Source organism: Anoplophora glabripennis, unplaced genomic scaffold (assembly GCF_000390285.2).
Source record: "Anoplophora glabripennis isolate ALB-LARVAE unplaced genomic scaffold, Agla_2.0 scaffold841, whole genome shotgun sequence".
In the NCBI taxonomy this organism is placed as follows: domain Eukaryota; kingdom Metazoa; phylum Arthropoda; class Insecta; order Coleoptera; family Cerambycidae; genus Anoplophora; species Anoplophora glabripennis.
In genome coordinates this window covers 88,078-114,759 of record NW_019416931.1, presented here as the reverse complement: position 1 = coordinate 114,759, position 26,682 = coordinate 88,078, and the positions used below count along the sequence as shown (strand labels likewise).

Genomic DNA, 26,682 nt, shown 5'->3' with positions numbered 1-26,682 from the left:
GGATATTTCACATTGTCCTTTATGTAACTACAATGTCTAGTACAATGCTGAGGAAACTGTAAACATGCTTTATAATTTAAATATTCAAAGACCAGATACATTTTGTATTTTTCAATAAATGCTTTCAATGTCTTTTCATTGTCAATATCATGTTAGGATATCTCGGTTATTACTAGCGATGGAAAGTTGCAGTTTTCACGGACGTTGGTTATATTTTTGAGAAAAACTTACAGGTTAAGACAAATCGTATTGTACCTTGTGTTTTCTTACTATATTTAAATTATTTTATTTTTAACTCCACATTTGAATAAATAACTTCAAAATAAAGAGAACATGTAAGCAATAAATGTTTAGAATAGATAGATATAGTCACAGACAATATAGCTTCGCTCCAGACCGCTACTGGAATAGAACAGCAGTTTTAAATTTCCGAATTGCCGATAGAGTACACCACCATCAGAATTTTAGAAAGAATCAGATGCAGCGACCCGCATTCCTACGCGTATCCTAGCAACATATAAACAACAGTTTGGCAATGTTGTCACGCGTACTTATGGATTTATTTTGTACACTTTCTTATCAATGTCTGTTTTTTGCGTTACTGTATTTAGTTAAATGTATGATGTAGGTACTGATAAAAATGTTTTAAAGAATATACGAATATCTATATATGTAGTTTCATATGATATTCTGCAGCGGTGTCACAGTTAGGATATTTAATCATAATTTCGTTAATTAGCTACTATTTTAATTTTTTGGTATTGAAATACTGCAGAAAATATGTCCAAATCAACAAAGTTCGTAATTATATTTTAAACAATTTGTAATATAATTTAATATACAAGGTGGATTATTAGTACGTCACGGAATGTAGGTAAGTACAGGGTTTTTGTTTGTATTTTGACAGCCACTTATAGGTTTAATAATTAATGACAGAAAAGAACTGTAAATACAAATGTACGACTATTCCTTTATTTCTTTTAACATTATCAAAATTTGCTGGCATAAAATATATGTTTAAAGTAAAAAAATCATTAAAAAAAAATTAAAATACATCCTTATTGAAATAACAAACAACGATTTTTATAACTAACCTTTACAACAACGTTATGTTACTATTGGCAATACCAATTTTTTTAAAGTATATATTATTGACTTTCGTATTTTTACTTGAGGTCAGGTCTGTCAGGTGAGGTAAAACAACGTTCTTCGACCGTTTTAAACCAATATTTTTTATTTTTTTTACATCGGGGACATTTGAGGATCTTAAATAAAAATCGCTTAATGAACCGCTTCAGAGAGTTTCTGTATTAATATAATCCGAAGCCAGTAGCTGATGGGGATAAGTATAACAGTGCCTACTCGAGTAATTTATGAATTTTCAATTCATCAAAGTCAGTGTGGAAAATTAAACAGAACGAACATTTCAAAAGCACCCAGCGTATTCATTACGGGTGACGAGATTATGGAGTTAATTAATGCTTTGAGATTGTGCACCAGATATCAATCATTCCCGAAATTGTGGTCGTAATGTTTTTCAAATATCGGCCGGTCGGGAGGGGTGTTGACGCGGAAATCTGATCCGCTTGCTGCAAGTTTTTATTTTCGAAAGCATAGCAAAAAACAAACTTGAACTTGAATGAATGAACTTTTGATAACTTTTATTTTCAAAAGTTTCCAAATACCTATATCTAAAGTGGGTAAAAAGTTAACAATTTCATTTTCAAATGTATAGCAAAATATGGAAATCTAACTGTTGTGGCTTCTAATAATTTTATTTTTCAAAAGTGTAGCAAAATAATGTGATTATTTAAAGTATCGCAAAGTTGTCCATGGAAACATTTTGGAGTTATTATTTTTAGAAAAATAAATGGTTAATCATTTTATTTTCAAAAGTAAAGCAAAATATATTAATCTCTTGGTAAATCTAAGGCGGAGAAGAACTTTTAACAACTTTTTTTCTGTAAAACAGGTAATTAAAAATTTGAAGAAATGGAAGGCCATTGCAAAAGAAACTAATGAAACAATTTTTAGTAATTTTTATTTCCGAAAGTTTAGCAAAATAAATCTAATTTGCATGGGAATTCGAATGTCTTTTAAAAACTTTTCTTTTCAAAGCATATTCCAATATTTCAGGTTAATAGATGAACTGATTCTTTAGTTTCTCTGGTTTCTCATAGAAAAATGCATATAAATGTATATTTTATACATGAAAAATTAACTATGAATTTTGTTGTAACACATTAAAACGGTTTAGAATGTCTTTTAAGATAGTAAATCAGCAAAATCGTAAATGTTACAAATGGTCTTTAATTTCGTTATATCATTATAACCACACATGCACGTACAATTGAAGCATTTAATGTTTTATTGTTCTCCACACGTTAGGAAACTCATATCCTTGGTTTATTTACATCTGTAATGACCCTTTTATGTGAAATTTTATTATATGCGCGCTCGAAATGGCTTCTACATTAATTCCTGAGTTGCGCTATTTTTGCTCGCATTAGAATTCTGCAAGGATACAAAGAAGGACCTACTTTCCAGTAATCCAATTATGCCGGGAAGTACCACTTACTATATTTCCATTTTACAATAAAATGTTTTTAGGTAAGCACTTCAACTGACTCTATAGATTCTTTAACCATTCGCTAAAAATACACGGTGTCTCATTTTCCCTTCATCTGTACGATAAAAAAAAATAGAAGCTATAGTATGGGCCCCGACAAAATTATAAACAGATTAGTTCAGGAGCGAAAATCTTAACAAAACATTTCAAATGTATTTTTTTTGTCAACTTGATGCCCTATAAACGAAGCAACTTTGGATAGAGGTAACTTTAGTTGAATCTGCTTATTTTGATACAGGAAAACTGTAGGAACTCCTTGTATATGGCACATGAGGACACTCTGTATATTTTCGGTCATTGAAGTCGTTGAATATTACGTATCTCCCCAATTTACCCTAAAATAGATATAGTAATTAGGTTATTGGAAATAATATAGGGATATATACAGTACCTAATTGATTTATAACATCACAGTTCCATTTGCCAGCGATACTAGAGACAAATTTTATGTTGGTTGGTCCCAAAATAGAACTTACTGCTAGTCATTAATGAGACATTATCCTTACGAATAATTCAACCATGACAGTTAATAAAATATAGAGTGACACGAGCTGGAAATTTTCGACAGTGATTTGCATTGTAAAAATATAAGTTTATTATTGCTTTATTAAGGAGTTATATCGGGGTCCGAGGGAAGTGAGGAGCGCAGGGGGGTCCTATGATTTTCTTATGGGACTAAAGCCCGCTGCCAATTTGAAAAAATTAAATTCTGATAATAAATTGAAATTTTTGCACATAATATATATAGGAGATTTCAAAACTATATTGGTCTTAACCGCTTGACAGTAGAATGTAACATTTTGTCTGGAACTTATTCTAGGAATTTGAAAATAAAACTGTTGCAATAACAAGGGGCAATCTAAATTGTTATGAAATATATTAAAAAGAATTTTTAAACTATTAATAATCCTACGTAACTCTAAAGAAGTAAAATTAAACCTATCAAGCAATACAGAATGATCGTATCCTCTTTCTGGATAAAAATTATCAACTTTCAAACATAAAAACTTGAGAAACTTTCGCTGTACACTCTCAATTGTGTGCTTATGATTTACATACAGTGGATACCAGACAAGCGAGCAGTACTCAAGTTTAGACCTTATAAAAGAATAATAGAGCGTCTTCAAAGCTACCTCATTAGAAAATGAGTGACAGTTTCTAGTTATGAAACCAAGCATCTTCAGGGCTGAACCTGTGGCATATTCAATATGATTTGAAAAGTTTAGTTTTGCGTCGAATATTACTCCTATGTTTTAAAAACATTACAAAAAATCATCTGTTGTGGATAATTTATTGTTGATAACAATGTACATGGGATTTAGGAAAAATGCCTTGCTGTCAGCTGATTGCCACGTTGCCACATTAATCCTCAAGTCAGACAGAAATGCAATTATTGGTTTCTATTTCTAATTAATACAGCTGTACTATGTTCAAAACTTACATTAGTTTTACATCAAAAATAAGATAATACTGTGTACTATCTATGGAAAAGTTTTGATTCACAATTTCTACATTTTTTTCTCAGTTATGGGCAAAAAAAGAGCCGCACCGTCCATCTTCGCCATACAAACCTATGTTAAAATGAACAACTTTCAACAACAATATCTCAAAATCTAGATTCAAAAAAAATTTCAAAAAAATATGACGCACAGAGGGAGCACTGGGTAATACGCTATATAAATTTCAAGTACATCTGTGAATTTGAGTAAACCCGATATACCTCCTTAATAAAATGTGGGTATGTAATTTTCAGAGGACTTTATATTATACCTACTATATGTACTGAGTATAAGTCCCTTGTTAATGAATAATTGAAAGGCACCAGTTCGATAACCTCGTAAAGGTCTTAAATTTAGACTTTTTGCCTTTTCGATTTTTGCCGATCTTTGTAGTATGGGCTGTACTTTGGTATAGTGTTTCATCTGTATGTTGCCCTGTTCATATCGAGTATTATATTTCAAAATTCGAATGTGGGTAATTGGAGTCTACTGGGACATTGGTGGAGAGCTCAGGCTCAGTTCAGTGAACATCGAAATTCTTTTGGAAAACGACAGAATTCTCTACTAGCGACTACTACTGCGAGAAAGGCCGATGAAGAGGATACGATGATATGTTAGATAATGACACTCAAATTCCCAGCCTCATTGTACTAAAATTTCATTCGTCGGAATGCATGCATGAATTTTTAAATGGATGTGAATTAAAATTATAGATATGAGGGACGTTGAGATGTAGCGACGAACAATTTCCATGAATAGACATTTCAACGCTTGAGCGATGCTAGTAATGAGTCGAGAGTTCGAACGTCATTCGAGAATATGCGAAAACGTGGAAGAGTTATTTCCGAGGCGAACGGGTCCCGATACTTCGCGCGAGCAATATTCAAAAGAAACGGCCGGAGTTATTGAGAGATGTCGCAACAATAAAACATCAAAGTGTAATTTAAATTCGTAAAGTAAATCAAAGCGTTTCCACCCAGTCGACACCTCTGGAATTGTGTCAGGGCTTTTTCATTCGCTGCCTAGTGAACCGTATATATCGCAAATCGATGTCATGTGCACACTAGGTAGCCATTTCTCACAAAGAGACGATTTACATGTGCACGCTGCAAAATCTACTTTGCATTCTTATGCATACTTTGTAGCCGAGATAAAAATTGCTGGAATCTCTCCCTGCGAACTGAAATTTTAATATATTTCTGGTTGCAACTCTCGAAAAAGAAACATCAGCGAGTTTTTTAGTACCTGATCAAAGCGGAATATAGCAGAAATGAACAAAGCTTAATTAGGACGAAATGAAACAGCATTACATACTATTTGTATTGTATGCAGGAAAATACCTACATTTTTATTTAAAAATTAATAAATATCGATCCTCGAACATATATGTGCATATTAGTCTAGAAGCCAGATAGGGTTCCGTGGCCAATCAGAGTGACACGGCTGCAAACAACTTATTCTTAAGTATTTTGACCTCCTGAATCCAAAAAACTGGTGGTCAGTTTAATTGTTATTAACAAATTAAATGTTTAAATTTCTGTAAACAGTTTATTTTTATAGCTAGTACAATTTTTTATGCGTTAATAGTTACGTTTACTCATAACAAATATATATATTTTTGAAAATTAAAAAAATATTAACTATAACCAAATTGGTGCGCGTGGAGACGGAAAATGTAAGATATTTTCACTAAATTTGCAATAACTTTGTTTAAAGTTAATCTTTTTTTAATTTTCAAAAAAATATATCTTTGTTATGAGCAAACGTAACTACTAACGCATAAAAAATTGTACTAGCTATAAAAATAAACTTTTTAGGGTCATTTAAACATTTAATTTGTTAATAACAATTAAACTGACCGCTTTCAGGTTTTGCGACTAAGTTTTTTGGATTCAGGAGGTCAAAATACTTCGGATTAAGTTGTTTGCAGCCGTGGCAATCTGATTGGCCACGGAACCCCATCTGGTTCCTAGACTATATACCTATCTTTTATATTATATTATTATTATTTTGTGCAAAAAAATAGTTGTCAAATATTCTGCTTTCTTGACAAAATAAAATACATGTTTGTGCATATTTCTCAATAATAGGCCATACATATATGCCTTTTGTAAGGTGACAAAATTAATCCAAAAATGAACTTTATGCATTAATTTTAACCAAGAAACAGGCTGTAGAAGTTTGACTGTCGAATTAAAATTAAAAGATTAATGTTCTGGTCTCTTAAACAAAGGAGATTCGAATTTTACCGCGAGGCTCCTAATCTCTATTATAAAGCCTTTGTTACATTTTCATTTCCGCTGACGCTTAATAAGAAAATTCGATTGCATAAACTTTGATTGCGGTCAAAGGAGCAATTAGTGTTCTTTACAATTAAGTTGAACAAGAACAGAGCTAGTAAAAGAGAAAAACGTTCTTTTATTGTTAATTTATGGATTATAATTTATAACGATCATACCTTTAAATAGTTTCGTGTGCAATATTTTAGAAAAAATCTTCAGCAGAAGTTGAATAATTCCATCGAATGGAATACTCCATTTTTTAATATTGTATATAAAAAAATATAAAAATGGCTACAAAATATGCTGTGTATGTGTAGGTATATTAAAAAAATGTTAGCGTTTAATAAAAAAAAATTATTAATTCTATGTCTAACATGCTGCCTTAGGTCAAGCACAATCGATTTTTATAATACAGCATGTCCAACATCAAGCAGTATTTGCAGAGGTGTAAGGTGTGTAATTACACTCTTTTTAGAAGTGAAGCGTTTGAAGCCAGAACCTAAAAAATAATTTCCCACATGATTTTCATTTCGAATGTCCGTGTTTATAATTTATGAGAGTTTAGCAATGAAACAATTCTTCTTGCAGCTGCAAGGACATAATTTGGTGTTTCGTTGCTGTGAAATTCACTGTTTTGTGTACACTATTGGCAACTGTTGGCACTGCTAACTTAGCAACATAAAAAATGAGACAAAATTGCCAATGCAACATAACGTCTGCAATTCGTACAATAGTTATTGAGATAGAATTTCAGAAAGACCCCCGTCAGTCTTGGAATTAACTGCATTCGACACCCAACGTAGAAAGACATTGACGGAAAATTTCAAGCCACGCCCCTGCCGTGGTAAATTATTACAGTAGTTCCGATAACAGAAGTTTATTGGCTTATTCTTTGTTGGAATTCAATCTCAACAAGTGTACGGACTGTAGTAGATTTGGTTCGATTCCTCACCCGGGTGCAATGTTGCTTGTGGTTCAAGACACCTCCTCGAATATCCGATTTTGTAATGGGTTAAGGAAGTCCTGATATACAAAAAAGTTCAGTTAAGTTTTTAGTGACGCCCTGTGCATAAATATCCTTGTTTTTCTTTCCCCTAGGAAAAAAAACAAAACAGATAGGGTTTCTTACCACGGACAATGATCGCGCGAACAGATGGTACACGCCGCCTATTAGCGTTATGCATATTATGATACAATGATAACAATATGGCTGGCACAATGGGGCCCGGTTGAGCTTGAGCCGGGCATAATAACTTATCACGTTGAATAAACTCCCGCATAATGAACTTCCTTTCCTGTATTACATCAAAACGACACTTCTTGTTGTCTGGCGAGATTTAATGCCGAGGTCCTCGCATAGTTCGCGAATATTGAAAAATGATTTAATATCCACTCCGCACCGTTCCATTGCATTGTCTTCGTTTGTTGCGAACAAGTGGAATTTGTACCCGAATGTGGAATATTCAGAATGCGCTGGTTATTGTGAAACGTTTTATTCCTGAACAATACACCCATATTGCCGTAATCGGAGGTCACCAAACGCAGTCGTTTTATTTCTTATTGTTATTTTATTTATTTAATATTTCATTTGTTATATATTTATTAGTTTTAATTAATTATAATTTATAGGTTAACTTGAAAATGTGTTGTTTCAATAGTACGTTTTAAACCTATTTGGTAAAGTTCTACAATAAATATGTAGGTATATTTTTAGTTTTGTACCTTTTCGATACAATCTTCTAGTGCCAAAAATTAGAGTAATTTATTCTATTTCCTAAGAGATTTCTAGAGACTGCGATCGTGTTAATCCAATCAGTAGGACCATAGAAAAAAGTAAATGAATTTATGGCAGCAGCAAAAAGTGACATCATTGTCTTCTATTATTCTTTGCAATTTTCTGGGAATGGTTTTCATGATTTTTCATCGTACAGTTCGGATTTATTGAGATCATATTTGAGTAGTAGATTACAGTATGTTGTACCTATATAATAATCTGAAATCATCCACAAAGAATATTGAAAATGGAGTTTCACAAGGTTCCATATTGGGTGCGTTACTGTTTCTGATATGTATCAATGATTTTCCTAATTGTTTACCTCATCTAAAAGTATACTCTTTGTTGTTAATACCAATATAACTAGAGAACAGTTAATGACATCAATTTATGACTAACATGCATCTGTTGAAAACTGGTTTACTAGTATCCATCTCAGTTTGAATACTTCGAAAACCGAAAATATGATTTTTAGTCTACGGAATGTGGAAAACTGGGATAATCCAGCACAGGTCAAATTCTTGGGAGTTCATCTTGACCCTAAACTGACATTGGATCAACATGTTAATTATGTTTGCTCCAAGATATCAAAACATACATATTTACTCCGGAATCTCAAACAAAGAGTCTCAATATCAAGCTTGCTGATAGTTTATTATGGCTATATCCATTCCATCATAACATATGCTATTTTAGTATGGGGTCATGCCTCCTCTATGAAAAAAGTTTTTACTCCAGAGAAAAGTTATTAGAATCATATCTGACCTTGGTTTTAGAGATGATTGTAGAGAAGTTTTCCAAGTTGAACATACTAACTGTACCCTATATATATACTTCAGTGTCTTATTTATGTCAAAAAACATATACATAACTTTGAAATCAGAAGTGAGACTCACTCTTATAATACCCGAAAGAGCACATACTTATGTAATAAATTTCTAAGACTTAGTAAAATGAAGGTCGGTACTAATTATTGGGCCATCAAATTTTTTAACACAATACCTCACCAAATTCAAATTCTTAATGACAATAATTTTAAATCAAGGATAAGAAAATACTTAATAAAAAATGCCTTTTATACTTTTGATGATTTTATTGACAATATTGTAACTCGAATATGAATGTTATCATTAATCTTAGTGTGTCGTTTATCCTATATATTTTAATTATATGTTGTTTATGTATATTTTTATAACAGTTAATTACTTATTATCATTATGTGCATAGTTATTTACCACTTTGAAAAATTGAGTGAAAAATGAGTGAATTGTTTTTACAGTGATTCTCGGAAATTTGCAAGCCTCAAACTTAATACAATTTTAATTTTTTTAAACAAACAATGCAAGACCACTTTACCATTTAATGCGTTGTCACCTTACAGCATTCTGTTAATTATGTTTTAAGCCGTTTGTACCTACATCATTGTTGCTTTTTCATGACACCGTACATAAACGATAAAATACCTCAAGATGTGGAAATTAATACCGCCAGAACAAATAATATTTACGCACAAAGTTTGAGTGGGTAATAAAATTCGACTTTTATGCATGTAATGAAAATTTCCTGAGACGATAAGCATCACCGATAAAAATTTTTACGAGTCTTTTACGCCCTCGGTCGTATAATTTAAATGAAAACCTGATAATATTTCTGTTGCAGTGGGGTCTGTAGCCGAGGCCCTTGAAAAATAGTAAAATTTACGACAGGAAAATATTTCAATTACCTCTTGTAACTGTAACGGTGAGTGATGCACGGGTAGTAACCCGAGAATTCTTTAGTTAAATGAAAACGCATGTTAATGTAAAATGTATGTTTTTTAATCAGCAGGTTTATATGTTGACCAAATAGTTTTTTCTAGAATTGAAATACATGTATGTATAAATACAAAGTACATAAAAATAAAATCAATAAATAGTATAATTACACACAGTGATAAAAATTGTGGGAATTTATTTATTGTTAGACTTTTTACATATTGGCTGAAAAAATATGAACTTACACTGACCTGTTTTGACTCAACCAATTAGATTTATCACATTATCATCCACTGGGGTGTTACTGTGTATGTTGGATAGAGACCTGTGCTAGTGGTATAGCAGACCACATGTTTAGAATCATTTGTAGCGTAGTAGTGAGGTACAGTGTTTTAATTACCTAAATATAGCAACTTAAATAAATAATGAGTAAGTAAATAATATGACATTGTATAAATTATATAAATCATTATTTGACGTCACTGAAAATTATGAAAAACATCAGAATTACCTTATCGAACTTTACGTAACTTTTTCGAAAATTTAATGCTACTACTTATGTATGTTGTCAGCCACGAAAATTGAATAATTCCAAATATTTCGACTTTTCACCACCAAGAACGGCGGTGTCAACATTTTTAACAGTCTGTAATTAATAGTTTGTATTTTACTGTCTATATTTAACTGTCTGTTATTTTCTCTTACGACCCCCCATCAGGATTGTAGTTATATCAGAAAACCAACCTTGAAACAAGACACTAACGGATTGTGAATAGAATATTTTTATGCCCTGGAGAACTAACACCTTATTCCCTGAAGTAATAGACTGAAACAACAACTTTTTAATCCATAGAGACGGCTTGAAAGTAATATGATATGCAAGAACGGTAAAAATAACAAACCAGAACTTTTAATTTAACTTTTACATATTCTAAAAGCAACAGTAGTTTCAAGTATGGTACTTGTTCAAGTCCTGAATAAATGAATTTATCTGCTTCGTTTTAAATTGACTCCCTGAAATATTTTGCTCAAAGTTCTCCTAGCAACATATATAACATCCCAACAAAGCAGTTTAAAGCAAGTTTAATTGTATCAGAATTGTTGCGCTCTAAACCCTTATCATGTTGTACACTGATGTAATAGTTTTTGTATTATTTAGTATAACAACTTTGCGTATAATATTCGCAACATGTTTTAGAGGAAACTATTCATCTGCTGTGCAATTCAACAGATAGGCATTCGCAGGATGTTTAGTTGCTGCTCCTGCGAGCAAACTCTTCTATTTTCGTGGTGTATAATGGGAGTAATTAGTTAACGTAACAGGTAATGAAAGTTGGCAGGCTTGTGTGCCGCACTTTTTAATATTTGAACGATGAAATTCATGTTCAAATTTCAACCAATAACAAAGTATACCTCTAGTAATTAAAATACGAATTATGAGTAGAAGCAGACTGTGAAAAAAAATTAACTTCAGTCAGTCTGGTAGCTTTTATTTCAGAACGAAATTGTTTAAGTCAATAATCCTCGTCTATGTTTCTATTTAATGAAAAATGAAAAATCAGTTTTATTTACTTTTCAAAAATTACATTTGAATTATCAGAGCTATGGTTTATGTTCATTCGAAAAGGAAATACATTTTAATATAGACTGTTTTCCTATTTTAAATAACTTAGTTTATCTATAATGAATCGACTCGTGTTGCATGAAATTAAATTAATCTATTTCCGTCTGACTAGCCCTTATATTCGCTATTTGTAAATCCGATTGAGACCATTCCATTGTATTATTTACTATATCTGTTAACAATATTAGTTACAACTATAAACCACATCAAAATAAGCGTAGCAGAAACATAACCGTCAGTGGTTACTAGATTATATGAAAACGAATTAGTAGTACTATACCGGGTGTTTACGAACTTGCAGTTTAATTTTTTAAATATATAAAATGAGAGACATGTGTTTTAATAACTTGACAAAGACACACAATGAATTCTATTTTTTGCGCTACCATATTTTTATTCTGCGACGACACGTTCATGGGTCTGACACTTGTTCAGCTACTGACCAACTCCAAGATGATGGCAGACGTATTTCAGCGCTTTATGGTGCGGAAAATATGCCGCACCAACAACACATGTACGGGAAATAATGCATCTTCATTACCGCCAGCTAACCGTCCCCTATATCCAGCGCTGTGTCCATTTCCAAATGCGAAACATTAATAACACTCCACATTACATTTTAATTATGAAAAGCCATGAAATAAATGGATGTAGAAGACGTCATACGGACCAGTGTGTTCTGTCTGCACTTATGATCACCATTAATTATGTTGTTTTCACAATATACATATAGAGGACGCGAGTAAATGGCCCAAAAAGTCCTTATTTATGTGACAAACATTATATGTAGGTATCATTGGGAGATTCTGGAAACTTTACAAAAAGTTGCTTCTGTATTTTGGGTATACAGTGTCTCACGGTGCACAAATATGCAGATTAATCTAAGAAAAAGTTTATTGGTCTATCGGTCTATTGGGAAATCGATAAACCGGTGAACTTTTCCTTATATTACCTACAAATTTAGTACATATATTTTTTTAAGGTAGTATCTAGGGCATAAAAATTAATGGGGGTGACATTTATAACCAGCAGCCCTATGCCTTTATTATTAATAATAATTTGATGTACTTGCCCGGTGTTTGCTCTCTCGTAAACCATTCCATTATGGGCACTAACTAGCTACAATTTCCATGGAACAATATTCCAGAAATTCTATGTGGTGCATCGCCGCAGCAGGTACGTGAGCCACCAATCGAGTGTTAATAAAGTTATCAATAAATTATGAGAATAAGGGTCGAATAATGCAGCCGCAGTGTATGCATTAATAATTATCGCCCCTGCTACTTTGCGAAACGTACGGCGATAATGTTTAATTTATTTCTGACAAGGAGCAAATTATGGCGCATTGTGATGGTAATGGCCTTCCGATATGCAACATGTATTTCCTCCGGGATATTGATTAAGCTCGATATAAATATTAGTCGGCTGTGCATTTGATACGTTTACCGATAAATATGGAAACTGTACCGTTGAAGCCTCTGCCGTGTTCATACATATTCATTTTCGGTTTACGAAAAGAATACGTAGCACGGAATGGAATGTTTCGTACGGGGTGTCTCGGGATCAATGGGTGAGCAAAATATTATGATTTTCTTAGTTCAAAAGATGACTTTATTGATATACAGGATGACATTTTTGGTTATTTTTTTCAGTTATTCTCTTTTCTGTATCATACCTCTGAATTATACAGGGTTAGTCTAAAGTAAAAGTCTCAGCATTTTTCACGGCGCATCTAATGGTAACCTTGACCTTGATTTCAAGTTCAAGGTCATATCAAGATCAAGAAGATTTTTTTAAATGGCAACCCGCCTTTTCAACTCCGTAAATAGAAAGAGCAGAAAACTCTGCATCCGAATGTGACATTGACCGTGATCTCAAGGTCAATGGTCAAGGTCAGTTCAAGGTCAAATGTAGATTTTGTATGTTTAACTACGGAATCAGATGGAGTGACAGTCTTTGAGTAGATACCTGATGGTACTCCTTTGTGACCTTGGTCTTGAGGTCACTAAAAATTGTGAGTCCCCTCTATTCCATCGTCGAAGATAAAAAAATGACAGGAATAACCACTTAGCATCTACCTGACCTTGACCATTGACCTTAAAGTCACGTTTAAGATCATAACATCTAGAATTCTACGCTCGCTTATTTCTAGCGTCGAAATAAGGGGTTGCTACTCCAAAAACCGATATGACCTTGACATGTTCTATCGACTTTGATCTCAAGGTCAAGGTCATTAAGGAGTACCATCAGGTATCTACTCAAAAGCTATCACTCTCTCTGATTCCGTAGATAAAAATAAATTACGGTTAAAATTAACATTTGACCTTGAACTGACCATTGACCTTGCGGTGATTTCATATTCGGATGCAGAATTTTCTGCTCTTTCCATTTCCGAAGTCGTAAAGGAGACTTGATCTTGATATGACCTTGAACCTTGACTTTGACATTGACCTCAATGTTAAGGTTCCTCTTCTCTCATTATTTATCCCAAAAATGATTTCCCGCTGAGATTTTTGGAGGTTTCCACACTTCTGACTAATCCTGTATAATTTTCCTCATATATTTAAGATCTCTCAAATTAAATATATTATATCTACGATCGTTTCAAAAGAAGAAACTCAGTTTAAATATGTAGAGTCTGATCGTGACTGTAACTTTAAATATTCTGTCAAGTATAAACTTCGAGGAGGCGTTACATGTTTCGAATGTGTAAACACGAACATGGAAACGCCCTGTATATTTCAAGGCCTTAATACTAGGAGGATTTAATACTATCTAGCGTTGAGTGTGCTATATTCCTCGTATCCCTTAATGTTTATTTATTGTAATTGCTGTATAAATTTCCTCCGCGCGATACCTATTTACTTTTATCACCAAAATTTATAAACGCCTCGGCATTTATTCATAGTTCGCGAAGACGTATCGCTTAATGCAGTGGACTTTACATATTCATAGCGCCGTGAATACGAGATGAACAGAAAACTAAGTACACACAAAATGTTGTTGCAGGAGGTCGTTAAATCCGCATGCAAAATTAAATTGCAGATGCCTTCACAATGTATAATTTATTTCTAAATTATTCAGGACGTCAGCTCGAAGAATGGTCTTTTAATTTCCTAAATTTATATGGACTGTTCGGGAAGTTTATTAGACCCGTCTCGTATGTACGTAATGTGAGAGCTCGACTCTGAATGACGTGACTTCGCTTCGAAAGTTTGTGTATGTGGGGAAACTATAGCTAGGGCGTAATAATAGATTTTCGAAGGCTTCTTTCCTCTTCCGGTTTTTAGAGACTTGAATGCCTGTAAGTTCCAATTTTTCAGTTTTCAGGGCTTAATACTCTATCTCATCTACCCCATTGATTTGCTTTCAACATTTTCTTCCTATGTCATGTAAGTTATTAGGTTACTCTTTTTACTTTTTCCTCCAGAGACCGCAACAGAAAAAACTTCATCGAGGTCAAATCAGGCCATAGAATTGCCCCTTTATAAGAGTTCAAAGAATGTCAATTGTTTAGATTAGGATGGGGATACTTTTGAGTAGTTTCTTGTCACAGGAAAAATAATATGTCGAATATTGTCACATTTCCAATTGAAAATACTACTCGCTTGGCTGCTAAGAGGGTAAAAACAGAGAGACAAATCAATTAATTTTTACATTTTATTACACAAAATACAGCCTTACACCTCTGAGATGTTGCTTTTCATGTTGAGGGCAAAATGGTGAACTGACTCCCAAAGTGGCTCCGGACTGGCCCGCGGACTGGCCCAGGACTGACCCTGATTCACCAAGTTTCCGGGGTTTAAATATTGTTTACAAAATGCTGAGTGCATTAGAATTAAACAACAGGTAGAAGAATCGGGAACAATGACTGAATCAGGCCACCGGTTTATAGAGAGCGTGAGCGAGATGAACATAGTGCAAGGGTCAGTTCAATATGCATTCAATTTGCAACTGGACACTTTTCGTTGCTTTTAAATCTATTGTGTAATACATGTAATTGATTCCAATTATATTTATAAATTTTGTTCTATGAACTGAGTTAAATGAATGTTTGTACTGATTGTATTTTTGTAAAAATCTACTAAAAGAAATATGTGTCCAAATCAAGTAATGCCATATGTCCTTACATATTTATCTTTCAAAGTTTTGACTGGAATTAATTTTTCCTAACTATAATGAACCCGATATGCCTACTGGTGATGTCTGGTTCCAACAAGATGGTGCCCCTCCTCATTTTCGCCTCGATGTAAGAAATTATCTTATGATAATGAAGTTTTCCTAAATCGATGGATAGGCAGAAGAGGGCCACTTGAATGGCCACCACGCTCGCCTGACTTAACCCCACTAGATTTTTTTTGTGGGGTTATCTAAAAAGCAAAAACTATGTGAACAGACCAGACACTATCGAAGGATTGAAAAATCGTATCAGAGAAGAAGTCCGAAACATGACACCAAATGCTATTCAAAATGTAACTGATAACATTGCGGTTGGGCGGTGGCAGTCTATCACGTTTGGAGGCACGAGATGGTCGTTCCTGCGATAGTTGTTTTTCGAATAGTTTATTAATTAGTTGTTTAGTGTTAATTGTTATTTTTCTGGATAGGTTAGTTTTAGATATTGTTGTAATTTAGTGATGGTTACTTTTGTTAGTTGGCTGAATACATTTTTTATCAGCTGCAGGATTTATGTTGGACCGATAATCTTCAGTAGTTTGAATTATTGGTGTTAAGAATGATCTTTGCCCAATATCATTTGTCAATATAAAGAGTTGGGGATCCTTAACTCTTGCTACTGATGTATTTCGATGGGTTAAAGGTCCCATAATGTGTATACAGGGTGATTCACAACTTATCAAAAAAAAAATTGGGAATAGATGCAGTATGAGCAATGGAATCAATATCGTAAAAAAAATTTTTGTAAAATCCTTATAGTTTCCGCGTAAAAAAATATTGAAGTTATAGTACATTCAACCACTACATAGCTGGACAACTGCGACATCGAATACTGAAATCGGATTTTGCAATCGTCGTTGCGATAGTAGTAATCTGTGGTGTTTACAATAGGTTTTTAGTTGTTAGTGTCAACAATGGGTAGTTAGTGTCAAAAATGATTTGCGTGTATAGCAACTGGGAGTTGATGGATATCGTTTTAATTTATGGTGAAGCATTTGTGTTATGGTGAAACAAGACAACATTTGTGTTAGTTCGTAGAAACTGAGTACCACGGTGGTGGATAAAATTTTGAAGAATTGTTGTAACATCGGATATGTCGAATGATTTTATTATTTAAAAACACAAATTAATTTTATTATTTAATAAAGGCAAAAGCAGTTGAATTTGCCGATATAAAATAGGTGCGATAAAATTATATTTTACATATTTCTTTCCTTGCGAAAGTTTTTGTCCGTTTTTGTCACACCGCCATGCCGGTCGCATTGTGCGAGGTCAGGTTTTACAATGGACCAGTTTCCACTGCCGTGCAGAAGTGTATTTTTAAATCATTTTCGAACTGCCCTTTTTGATTTTTTCTTTATAAAATTGTATTTGTAAGGGTCCCCTGTACATCCAGAATTTTTTTTTGGATAAGTTCTGAATCACCCTATATGTTTTAGTGGGTTCAATGTCCCAATATCATTTGTCCCGATATTATTGTTAAATGTCCCGATATTGTTGAAGTGGGTTAAATGTCCCTTTATTGCAGTGGGTTAAATGTCCCGACATTGTTGAAGTGGGTAAAATGTCCCTTTATTGCAGTGGGCTAAATGTCGCGAAATTGTTGAAGTGGGTTAAATGTCCCGATATTGTTGAAGTGGGTTAAATGTCCCGATATTATTGTAGTGGGTTAAATGTCCCGAAATTGTTGAAGTAGGTTAAATGTCCTGATATTGTTATTAAAGGTCTCTCTCCATGTACCTAAGGGGCTCAAGGTCCCAATGTTTATTATCCGACAGGGTCATATAGCCTTTTCTGCATATTCATGCCTCGCTGAGTATCCTGTCGGGTCGAACATCACTTATGATTCACACGTCTTTGTTGGGACTCTGGATCCTGGCTCGTCATACCGTCACCTTTTGTATTCTGCTCATTGGAGATTTGATCCGTTGTAGAATATTTGTAATATTCTTGTATATCTCAATAAATTTGAAAAAAATTCTCCCATGACTTTGTTATCTCTTCCACAAGGTTATTATCACAGACCGAAAGGATTTAATTAATTAATTTTTTCAGAGCTGGCAAAATACTCAAGAAATAAGAAATAAAGCTTCCTGCTAGTGTCAAACAAGATCTCTCCCTGAGTGTATTCTCTGCTTAAAGCTGGTAGGCTAGTTCATATTGTAAAATACAAGAAAATATACGAAGTAAAAGGGAGGAAACGCCGATTTCCTAGAATTGCCATAGTTACACGTTTGCCGTGACTTTGGAATACAGCGAAAAATTATTTATTTGTCGGCAGACCCGGCTCGAACCGTGGCAAATATGAAATCCCGAACTGAAACTCCGACGCGTAATCTTCGTTGCGAGGAGTAAATTCCAGTTCCATTGTAGGAAACAAGGTCGGCGGCGTGGCGGCGGCAATGAAACTTCCGCCGGGGGAGTTCCAAGACTCGCTTAGCGCACAGAAACGCCATTTCTGGCGAATTCAGTTAGAGTTCGGGGTGATTTGATAAGGCGGTTATGCCGGAAGGCCTTAACACGGCTGCGACGACTGCTCCCGCTCATACAACTAATCATGCCCCGGTAGTTGATAGGTTTGTTTCTGATAATGTAATTTATTGGACGCTGCAGACACGCGCTGGGGAACCACTTGACCCCCACCTTCCCCCCCCCCAATTAGATGCTATTATTGGAACGGGGCTCGTATAAATAGACCTTTGACAGCGGCGGGATTGTCATTATGGGACGGCCTGATTTACGGGCGGTGGCAGCGGTGGGGGATAGTCCCAGAAAAAAAATTAAGGGATATTAAAAAATCCCAAAATTTTGAGCTGTAATTTGGAAGGAAATGGTCGCAGAGAGAATCAAAGAAAAGGAAATTGAAGCTTCAAGTGTCTAGTTTAAAATTTTTTAACGTCAGCGGTTTTTGAGTAATCATAAGAAAATGAACGGAAAAGAAAATTATAAAGAGTGACCGCAAAAAAAGCCATTTTTCCGCCTGTTTTTGAGACTTATTTGACAGAGGGGACAGGGAATCCTAAAGATATTCTAAAAATATCCAAAAACTCGTCAGGAAAACTAAAAATTAGCATAACTTTCAGTTTTCCGAAAATTTTCGAAAATCAAAGACAAACAAAGTGAACAAATTAAGAATTATCAATAGTTGTAAAACCCCAAATATTTCTATGTTGTTATGAAAATAATATTATGAACGTGAAAACATCTAATTTCGTATTTGATACGGTCTTGTCCGATTGAAAATCAACCCATTATATCCCTAAAGGAGTGAAATCATCCCCTAAACGCCTAAAAATGCAAAAAATGGGTATATTAAAAGTTACAATTTTTTTTCTTTTTCTTTTATACGTGATAATTGAACCGTTAATAACTCAGAATCACTAGATCCGAAGGAAAATACCTTTAAATGAGGGTAAAACCACCCCTGATCAGGAACAGAGGCGGCAATACCTGATATTAAATTGTGATCTGCAACGTCAAATCAACCAAATTTTTTTGACGTTTGTAAAGCTTGTCGATATATTAAAAAGATTTTGAAAAAATAATTTTTGAAAAAAAAAATTTTATATATTTTTTCAGAATCATGAACGTTTTTTGATGAAGAAAATATGAATTATTGCTAAAAAACATTTCTATTTAAAGAAATGAATAAAAAGTGAAAAATCACTTATTAGATACATTGATTTTCAGCAAAAGCGACAAATTTAAACATTCCGGGCACTAAGAGAAAAAAAATCGCAGCGTTTTCAAATTATCAGGGTCTCTTTAGGACACTTTGAGGTTGAAAAGTTACAGTCAATATCCTTAATTTATTCATTATTTGAAAATTTACCCCAATTTATTTAAATATCTCCAATTATGCAATTTTTTACCCTTTTTCTAACCAATATTTTCGCCTCGAAATTTTTTTTTTATCAAAAACCAATCAATACGACTTGTAGAGAATACTTTGTAGTTTTTAAAACCCTGCTTGGATTTTCTGTACGACCATTATTTCCCGAGTAATTGACTGCTAAAGTCAAAAATGATTTTATTGCTTTGATTGACGATAACTCGGAGACAAATTATCGTGCAAGAGTCCGGAAGCTGCTATTGACTGATACTCTAAAACTTGATTGCATAGCTTGCCATGTCTCCACTACAAAAAAATCCTTTGTTTTGAACAGATCTACGCCAATCAATGTATTTTTGAACCATATTGACCCAAATGTGGCTCTGTAATCATAAAAGATCTATTTCTATAAGTTTTAGTATCCGGAATTTATATCACAACCTTCTCTTCTAGAATATTAATGTCGGTGACCTTCTTTTTCAGAAGTTCGTCACTTCTACATGCACTTGAAACTGCAATAATAAATGCAGCCTAAAATACTAAAAAAATCACCCTCTGATATTTTTGACAATCAAAAAGTCATGTGATATTATTTTGCGCGTAAAAAGTAAAGCAAAATCCTGCTTACTTTGATGCCTCAGGCGCTTCAGCCAAAAAATCATAGATATTTTGTATTGAAGACACAGTCGATTTCTTCGATTTGAAGCCTATATTTTGTTGCTTCAAAAACATAGCTTTGCATATTTCGAAATGTCCCTCTTATATCTTTAAGCTGGTCCATAGCATGCATGTATGTAGCCCAGAGCGTGGCTGGTTTTTTCTTTGGAGATCTCGGCAAAGTACGTTAACAGAGTAATTTCCAATCTAAATTGTGTTGTTTTTGCGTTGACACCAGGACCGATAAATTTGGAATGCTTTTTCATATCGCACCCTAGTTTTTATCGGCAGAAAACTTTCTTCTACTTTGCGAGCTGCCTCCTGCAACTGCGATGGTGTATTGTTTTTTCCCTCTCAATAGAAGAACCAAGAGGTTGGCAATATGCACCAGGTTCGGTCGCTGACGCAGCAACTCGGCATTGAAAACGCGACATAAACACAACCGCACTTGGTAACCTGGACATAAATTCAGTTGTCAACAAATGACCTAGCAGTGCAGTGCAACAATGCGGAATTTGATGTGATTCGGGTAATTTTAATTTATTATAGGCACCTTCTATTAGTCATTCATATTACAGTTGCCAAAGGGAGAAATAAGAGGGATATTTTGTTTGCTAATATTATTACAACAAGGCATTTTGGAGATCTTTCGAAACGCAACAAAACGAAATTTACCATCAATATAATAAAACTGTTTGAGGACATGAATAATTAAAATCAAATGATCATATAATCACATTATATACAAATTATTAAAAATTTTTAATTTTAGCAGGACTTTTTTTAAGGACGCCTATGGAACTCATTAAACTTTATTGCTAGGCGTTTTTATACATGTTCAACAAACACTATACCACATTCTTCGCTATCGGAAGAGTCGGAACTCATTTTAAGATACTTTGTTGTCCGAAACTCGAAACCGTCCAGAAACTTCAGCAAATGACGAAAATCCTGTTTGTTGCAAAACTACGCGTCTTGATAAACAACATAATCTCTCGACAGTAATAAAATATTTCCCATCTCGTATTGTAATATACTATTGTTGTCACACACAACAGTATTTACTTTAAACTTTAAAATTTTAATTATCAGGTAAAATGTACAATAAAATTCAAACGACAGCGGATAACCCCCTTCCCCTTCGTGACCGCAACCGGTATTTGCTATATGCCGCCATATAGCAGGTAACTAGTAAATAAAAGAAAGTCATATAAAAGCGGCTTTAATAATGAACCTACTGTTAAAACCAGCCCATTTGAATGCAAAATTTACTTTACCGTTGCCCGTCATATTATTTTAACAAATATATGAAATCGATAAACGAGTCCGGGCAAACATATTTGTAATTAGAACGGGATTAAATGACAAATTGATGTAGAAAATTAATTAGTATCTACATTTATTACAAATTTAATTAAAATAAATTCCGTCTAAAACCCCTTGCTTACTGCTAACGAGAGGAACCAGGTAATAAGCTCCATGCATATTCTCTTTAATTAAATTCTCCTTTAATTACAGTAATTATAAAGATACTTTCCTAAATATTATTAATTTTATTAGTAGGGATTTATTTATTTAACGTGAAACAACGTCGTGATGTTATTATTTGAACATTGTATTTTCAATTAGATTATAAATTTGGAAGTCTGCCAGGCAAATTTTATATAAAAGATGTTCAAGTTACATTCAATTCCGTATTTATGCAGAATATCTTGCGAGATATATCAAATATCCGAAGCTATTGTCTCGCCCTACTATAGCGAATCTAATTTATGAGATATATGATATGGATACATAGATAATTACCATTAAATTGAAGATACATGTTTGCCTACGAAAGATAAGCTTTGTCAAAAGGTCGCCCAGCTGAATATAGTGCATGAATAAGGTTTATTTTTCATTAAGCTTATTAAAAACGAAAAAATAGCGAAAGCTAAATATACACACCTATATTTAATGTTTGTTAAACCTAACCACTTTTATTGAAAAAAAAAATAGGAATAATGTTCTGTTTCTCTCAATTCTGTCCTATTTCAAAGCAAATTTCAAAAGACTCGATATACATTTCCAAAAGTAAGCCGGTATTTTGGAATTTAATTTAGGAGGGTGCGGAAGTAAATTGAGATTGAGATTTACGAAAATTAAACTGAAACTTTATTCACAAAAAAGGAAGGAACAGTAATAAAGTTTTACCTAAAACCTACCTTGATACGAAAGCTGCCAAGACGTTTCCCTTCCTCTCATAGCAACTACAGCACAGAAAACAGTTTCTTGTTTTCTTTTACGTGTTCGACCTAAAGCTTTAGTAGTTCTTTAGACAAATTCATCGTGAGTTATGTTACAATATTCTTGAGGAGTGAATGTATCCATTGTTACTCTTTTGCATCAGAATCTAATGTAGTAATAAAATATACTTGTCAGGACCACGTACTTGACTAGTGGGTCTATGATTTTAGTCTATTAGCTGACTACTATCGAATAGTACTCCATTGGGAGTTAGGATACAAAAACAAAACAGTAAGTAACGAGCTCGGATTACCCTGAAATCTTGTTTTTCCAGTTTCACAGTTCTAATAAAAAATTCTCATAACCAATCTGTGTAATTATGTAGATTGATATTTTAACTTTTGTCATTCATCTTATTATTTATTATTGTAAGAGGTTTGTTTTTAATTTAGGCTGAGGAGAGGATATTTATTTTAACGCCGTATCTAAATCCGTCCTCGCCTCATTTCATATTTACCCTCATCATTTGAATAAAAATTCGCTTTATATATTGTATAAATTTAATTTCGCACTCATTTCATATTTCTCCGGGAAACCTTCCTTGCTTTAAGTTTATATATAAACACCAACACCGTATTAATAATTTGCGTTGCTTTTCTGTAGGAGGAAACCGTAAATATTACCGTTATTCATGGGACTAAACAAAGACAAATTACACCCCAGCCCAAGAACCGACGTTTTGAAGAATTACTTTTTTGTCTGACCCACATAGATATTCAACTTTTATAAGTCTGCATTTTCACTTTGGAAAGAATCGCGTGCAGGTGTTCTCGTTTTATATTAGAACCGAAATTACTTTCAACATAAAAACTAAAGAGTTGTTGTTAAACACGAATTCATCGCGAGCAGATGTTTTAGAGGGTACGATAAACGGAATACAGATCGATTTTTTATATAAAATGCTAATAGCAACATCCCAGCGGAGGTATTAATAAGATGCGCTTAGGATAAAATGAGTTTTCGTAATTTCTTGATGACGAAATGGAACTACACGAAATAACAAAAAAAAACATAAAGTGAATTAAAAATAAATAAAACAACAAGGTATAGTCTTTCCGAAGTCAGTTGAACATGTATAAAAACGCCTAGCAATAAAATTTAATGAGGTTTCATAGGCGTCCCTAATTTTCTTTTCCAAAGGTAAAAAATTATAATTTATATAAAGAAATTTCTATTATACAGGGTATCCCGATAGTTGATACAAAACATTCGAGTACAGATAGATGAGGTCAAAATAATATCAGTTCTTCATATAATTTTTTTCCATACGGGCCTTCGTTAACAAATTACGGGCCCTCAAAGTTGAAAATTAAAATCTTATTTTTATTTGCAGTCTCTAAACTATTAATTTCAGCACGATGTAAATTTGGTGATCGATAACACATGCGTACAGCTTCTTTTTGATGTAGTAAGTGAAACTTCATTTTGCCAGAACGCCAGGGATGGACTATGCCCATTGGTTAACATCCCAGAATTTTTACATACATGATGATCGTAATCTGCCTGTATCAAAAATAAGTTCCCTGTAGAATTTGCCAACGATAATACCCTCTTGATTCAACTCGGTAAAATTAACAATTTAGAAAATATTTGTGATTTTAAGTCACACTGCACTCGTGCGGCGCCTCCACCATTTTTTGTTTTTAATTTTTAATTGCACTTAATTACTGTGTTAGAAGCGTACATATTTTAAAAACAAGAGCCTAGAAAATCTTACTGTATGCTAATGTAATTTTCACGAACAAAATTTGACAAACACACTTTACACTTAACACAAAATAGAAAAACAAAACAACAGTATGTTAAAGTAAGTTAAAAAAATAATTTTAAAGAAATAGCGAAATAATTATTTATTAAATTCGCATTAGACAATTGAAGTGGTATTTCTATATTATCCCTCTTATTTCTACTTTTCGTAATTGTATTATGAATGATTAACAGAAGGTAGCTGAAACACACCAAATTCCGCATTGCTGCACTGCACTGCCAGGCCATTTGTTGACAACTGTAGACCAGATCGCGCTCATTCTTCAACTGGGCGACCAGATCTCTATATGGGTACGGCTAAATAAATATGTGAACAAGTTTTTCAAATATTTCAATTCCGAGTTGCTGCGTCATCATTTATTCTTGTTTCGTCTGTGAAAAGAACTATTCTCCATTGATGTTGAGTATATTTATTACTATTTTCACACTTCCACTGACTTGTAATCAATAATTCGTTTTTTAGATGAGGCGCTATAAGAGCGACTTTGCAAAGATTGGATTTTCAAATATAGGTCAACTTTTCACGTTGAATGTATCTTTTACGTCCTTGACCAGACGCCTCTTGTATTCTCCAGTCTCATTGTATCGTTTTATTACCCGACAAATGGTCGGTGGGTTAAATTAACAATATTAATACAAACCAGCTCGCTTAAATGTGGTATTTCAATAAACGAAACTACAGAATCAAATAGAGCACTCGAAATGACATTGTTGTAAAATCAAACAAAAGAGCATTGTTAGTCACCATGGCACACTACATCATGTTTGCAATTTGTAACATTGTTTATTAAATTGTAGAGGCTATGTCTACACACAAAATGTGCAAAATTTTTATCCGCGAATTTCCGAACACCACCTCCATAATAGTAGTATACTACCCTCCTATTTTCATACTTAGGCTAAATCTTTACAGTGAAAATGAAAAATAAATAATATTAAACAAATTATTTGAATATTCTTCTCATAAATCGTAAATAAACTACTCACCCTTCTGATAAAACTGATGTTCATAAAAAAGTCTTGTTTATTGCCATTATTTTGTATCTTAACTTACTAGAGAACAAGCTATTGCCAGATATCTTTGTGGAATTCTCTCTTAATGCGACCGACATAAAAGTAGCAATTTCCGTTATTTACTCTGTCTCATGCTACAATATCCGACGTATATCCATCAGCATGATATTGGCTACAGGACATTCGGGATCTCTGTTTATCTAATAAATAATACGAGAGGAAAAATAAATATTTCTGGACAGGAAATATGGATTTATTAGAATCCGTTCTGCGCTGCGTATTTTAGCTACTAATAAAAGCCAATATTTGTTCTTGAAATGCGTATTAATCTTTAGTTATTTATGCAGGTATGCTTTTTTAATCAAAGTATTGTATTACAAATAATAAATTACTGATTTTGATAACACTGTCTAAAAACGTAAATTATTTGTTAATTCGTGGTAATTCTAATTTTCTATCACATTTGCTGACTGGGAACGAGCGGGCGCACCACAGAGTGTTGAAGCGAAACAGCTGTTTTTCTCATCGTCTTAAATTTTGCAATTGGTTTCAAAATCAAAGTGCAGTGAAGAAGAATATTATAAATTCTAAATTGCAATAGCCTAACATTCGAAAACAATTATTATCCTTTACATTTGTTTTCATTAACAAAATTTAAAAATCTCCGTCCAATATTTTATTGTTTACGTATTGTCATTTTTTAATTTATCGGTCTAAAACGTACTCGCTTAAATTAGCTGTCCAAAAATGCGTATATATACTACGTGGCGGCAATGGCGGTTGAATTAATCGAATATGTTCCTAGTTTGTTTTAATTTCAGTTTGTGTTGTTCAGCTTTGAACAAACACATGCAATTATAAATGAATTCGACATGTGATTTAAGCCGGGATTTCAAATAACAAATAAATTTTATATCAACTAACCCAATTTATATTTTAATGCAGTCCCCTTTGGTATTGCCGCAATAAAAGTTTGTCGGCAGATGATAATTTAGTGGTTCGATTTTATGGAATTGCATATTGGACGCATTAATATGCATTTTAAAGGAGGCGGTGAATTCTCAAAAATCAATATTCTGAAGTACGTACTTTTATTGATTAAATGACAAATTTTTAATAAAAAGTAGGTACATCAAATTTATTAAATTTTATAACCTTTAGGTGCAATTATGTTACCTTCGTCAATAAATTGCAATCAGAAATATTAATGAAATTTTTACTCATAGGCATAATGCAAATATAATCTTGCTATAGTTTTGCATAAAGAAAGCCAGTAAAGATTAAATTGGTCCGTTAGAAATGAAGATATTGCAGATTTTACATATCATAGACCTTTGTAGTAAAAAAAGAGGTTCATATTTATCCACTCTTGCAAGTAAAAAGCATTT

General features: G+C 33.3%; 1 protein-coding gene across 1 annotated transcript in view; it reads left to right on the top strand.

Annotated features, from left to right (window-relative positions):
* Positions 1–6,826: 6,826 nt before the first annotated feature.
* Positions 6,827–26,682, top strand: part of LOC108914279 (out at first protein-like) — a 40,854-nt gene continuing 20,998 nt past the window's right edge. The window contains exon 1 of the mRNA XM_018720055.1: positions 6,827–6,862. Coding sequence (XP_018575571.1) covers positions 6,827–6,862 — 36 coding nt within the window. The remainder of the gene's footprint in view (positions 6,863–26,682) is intronic.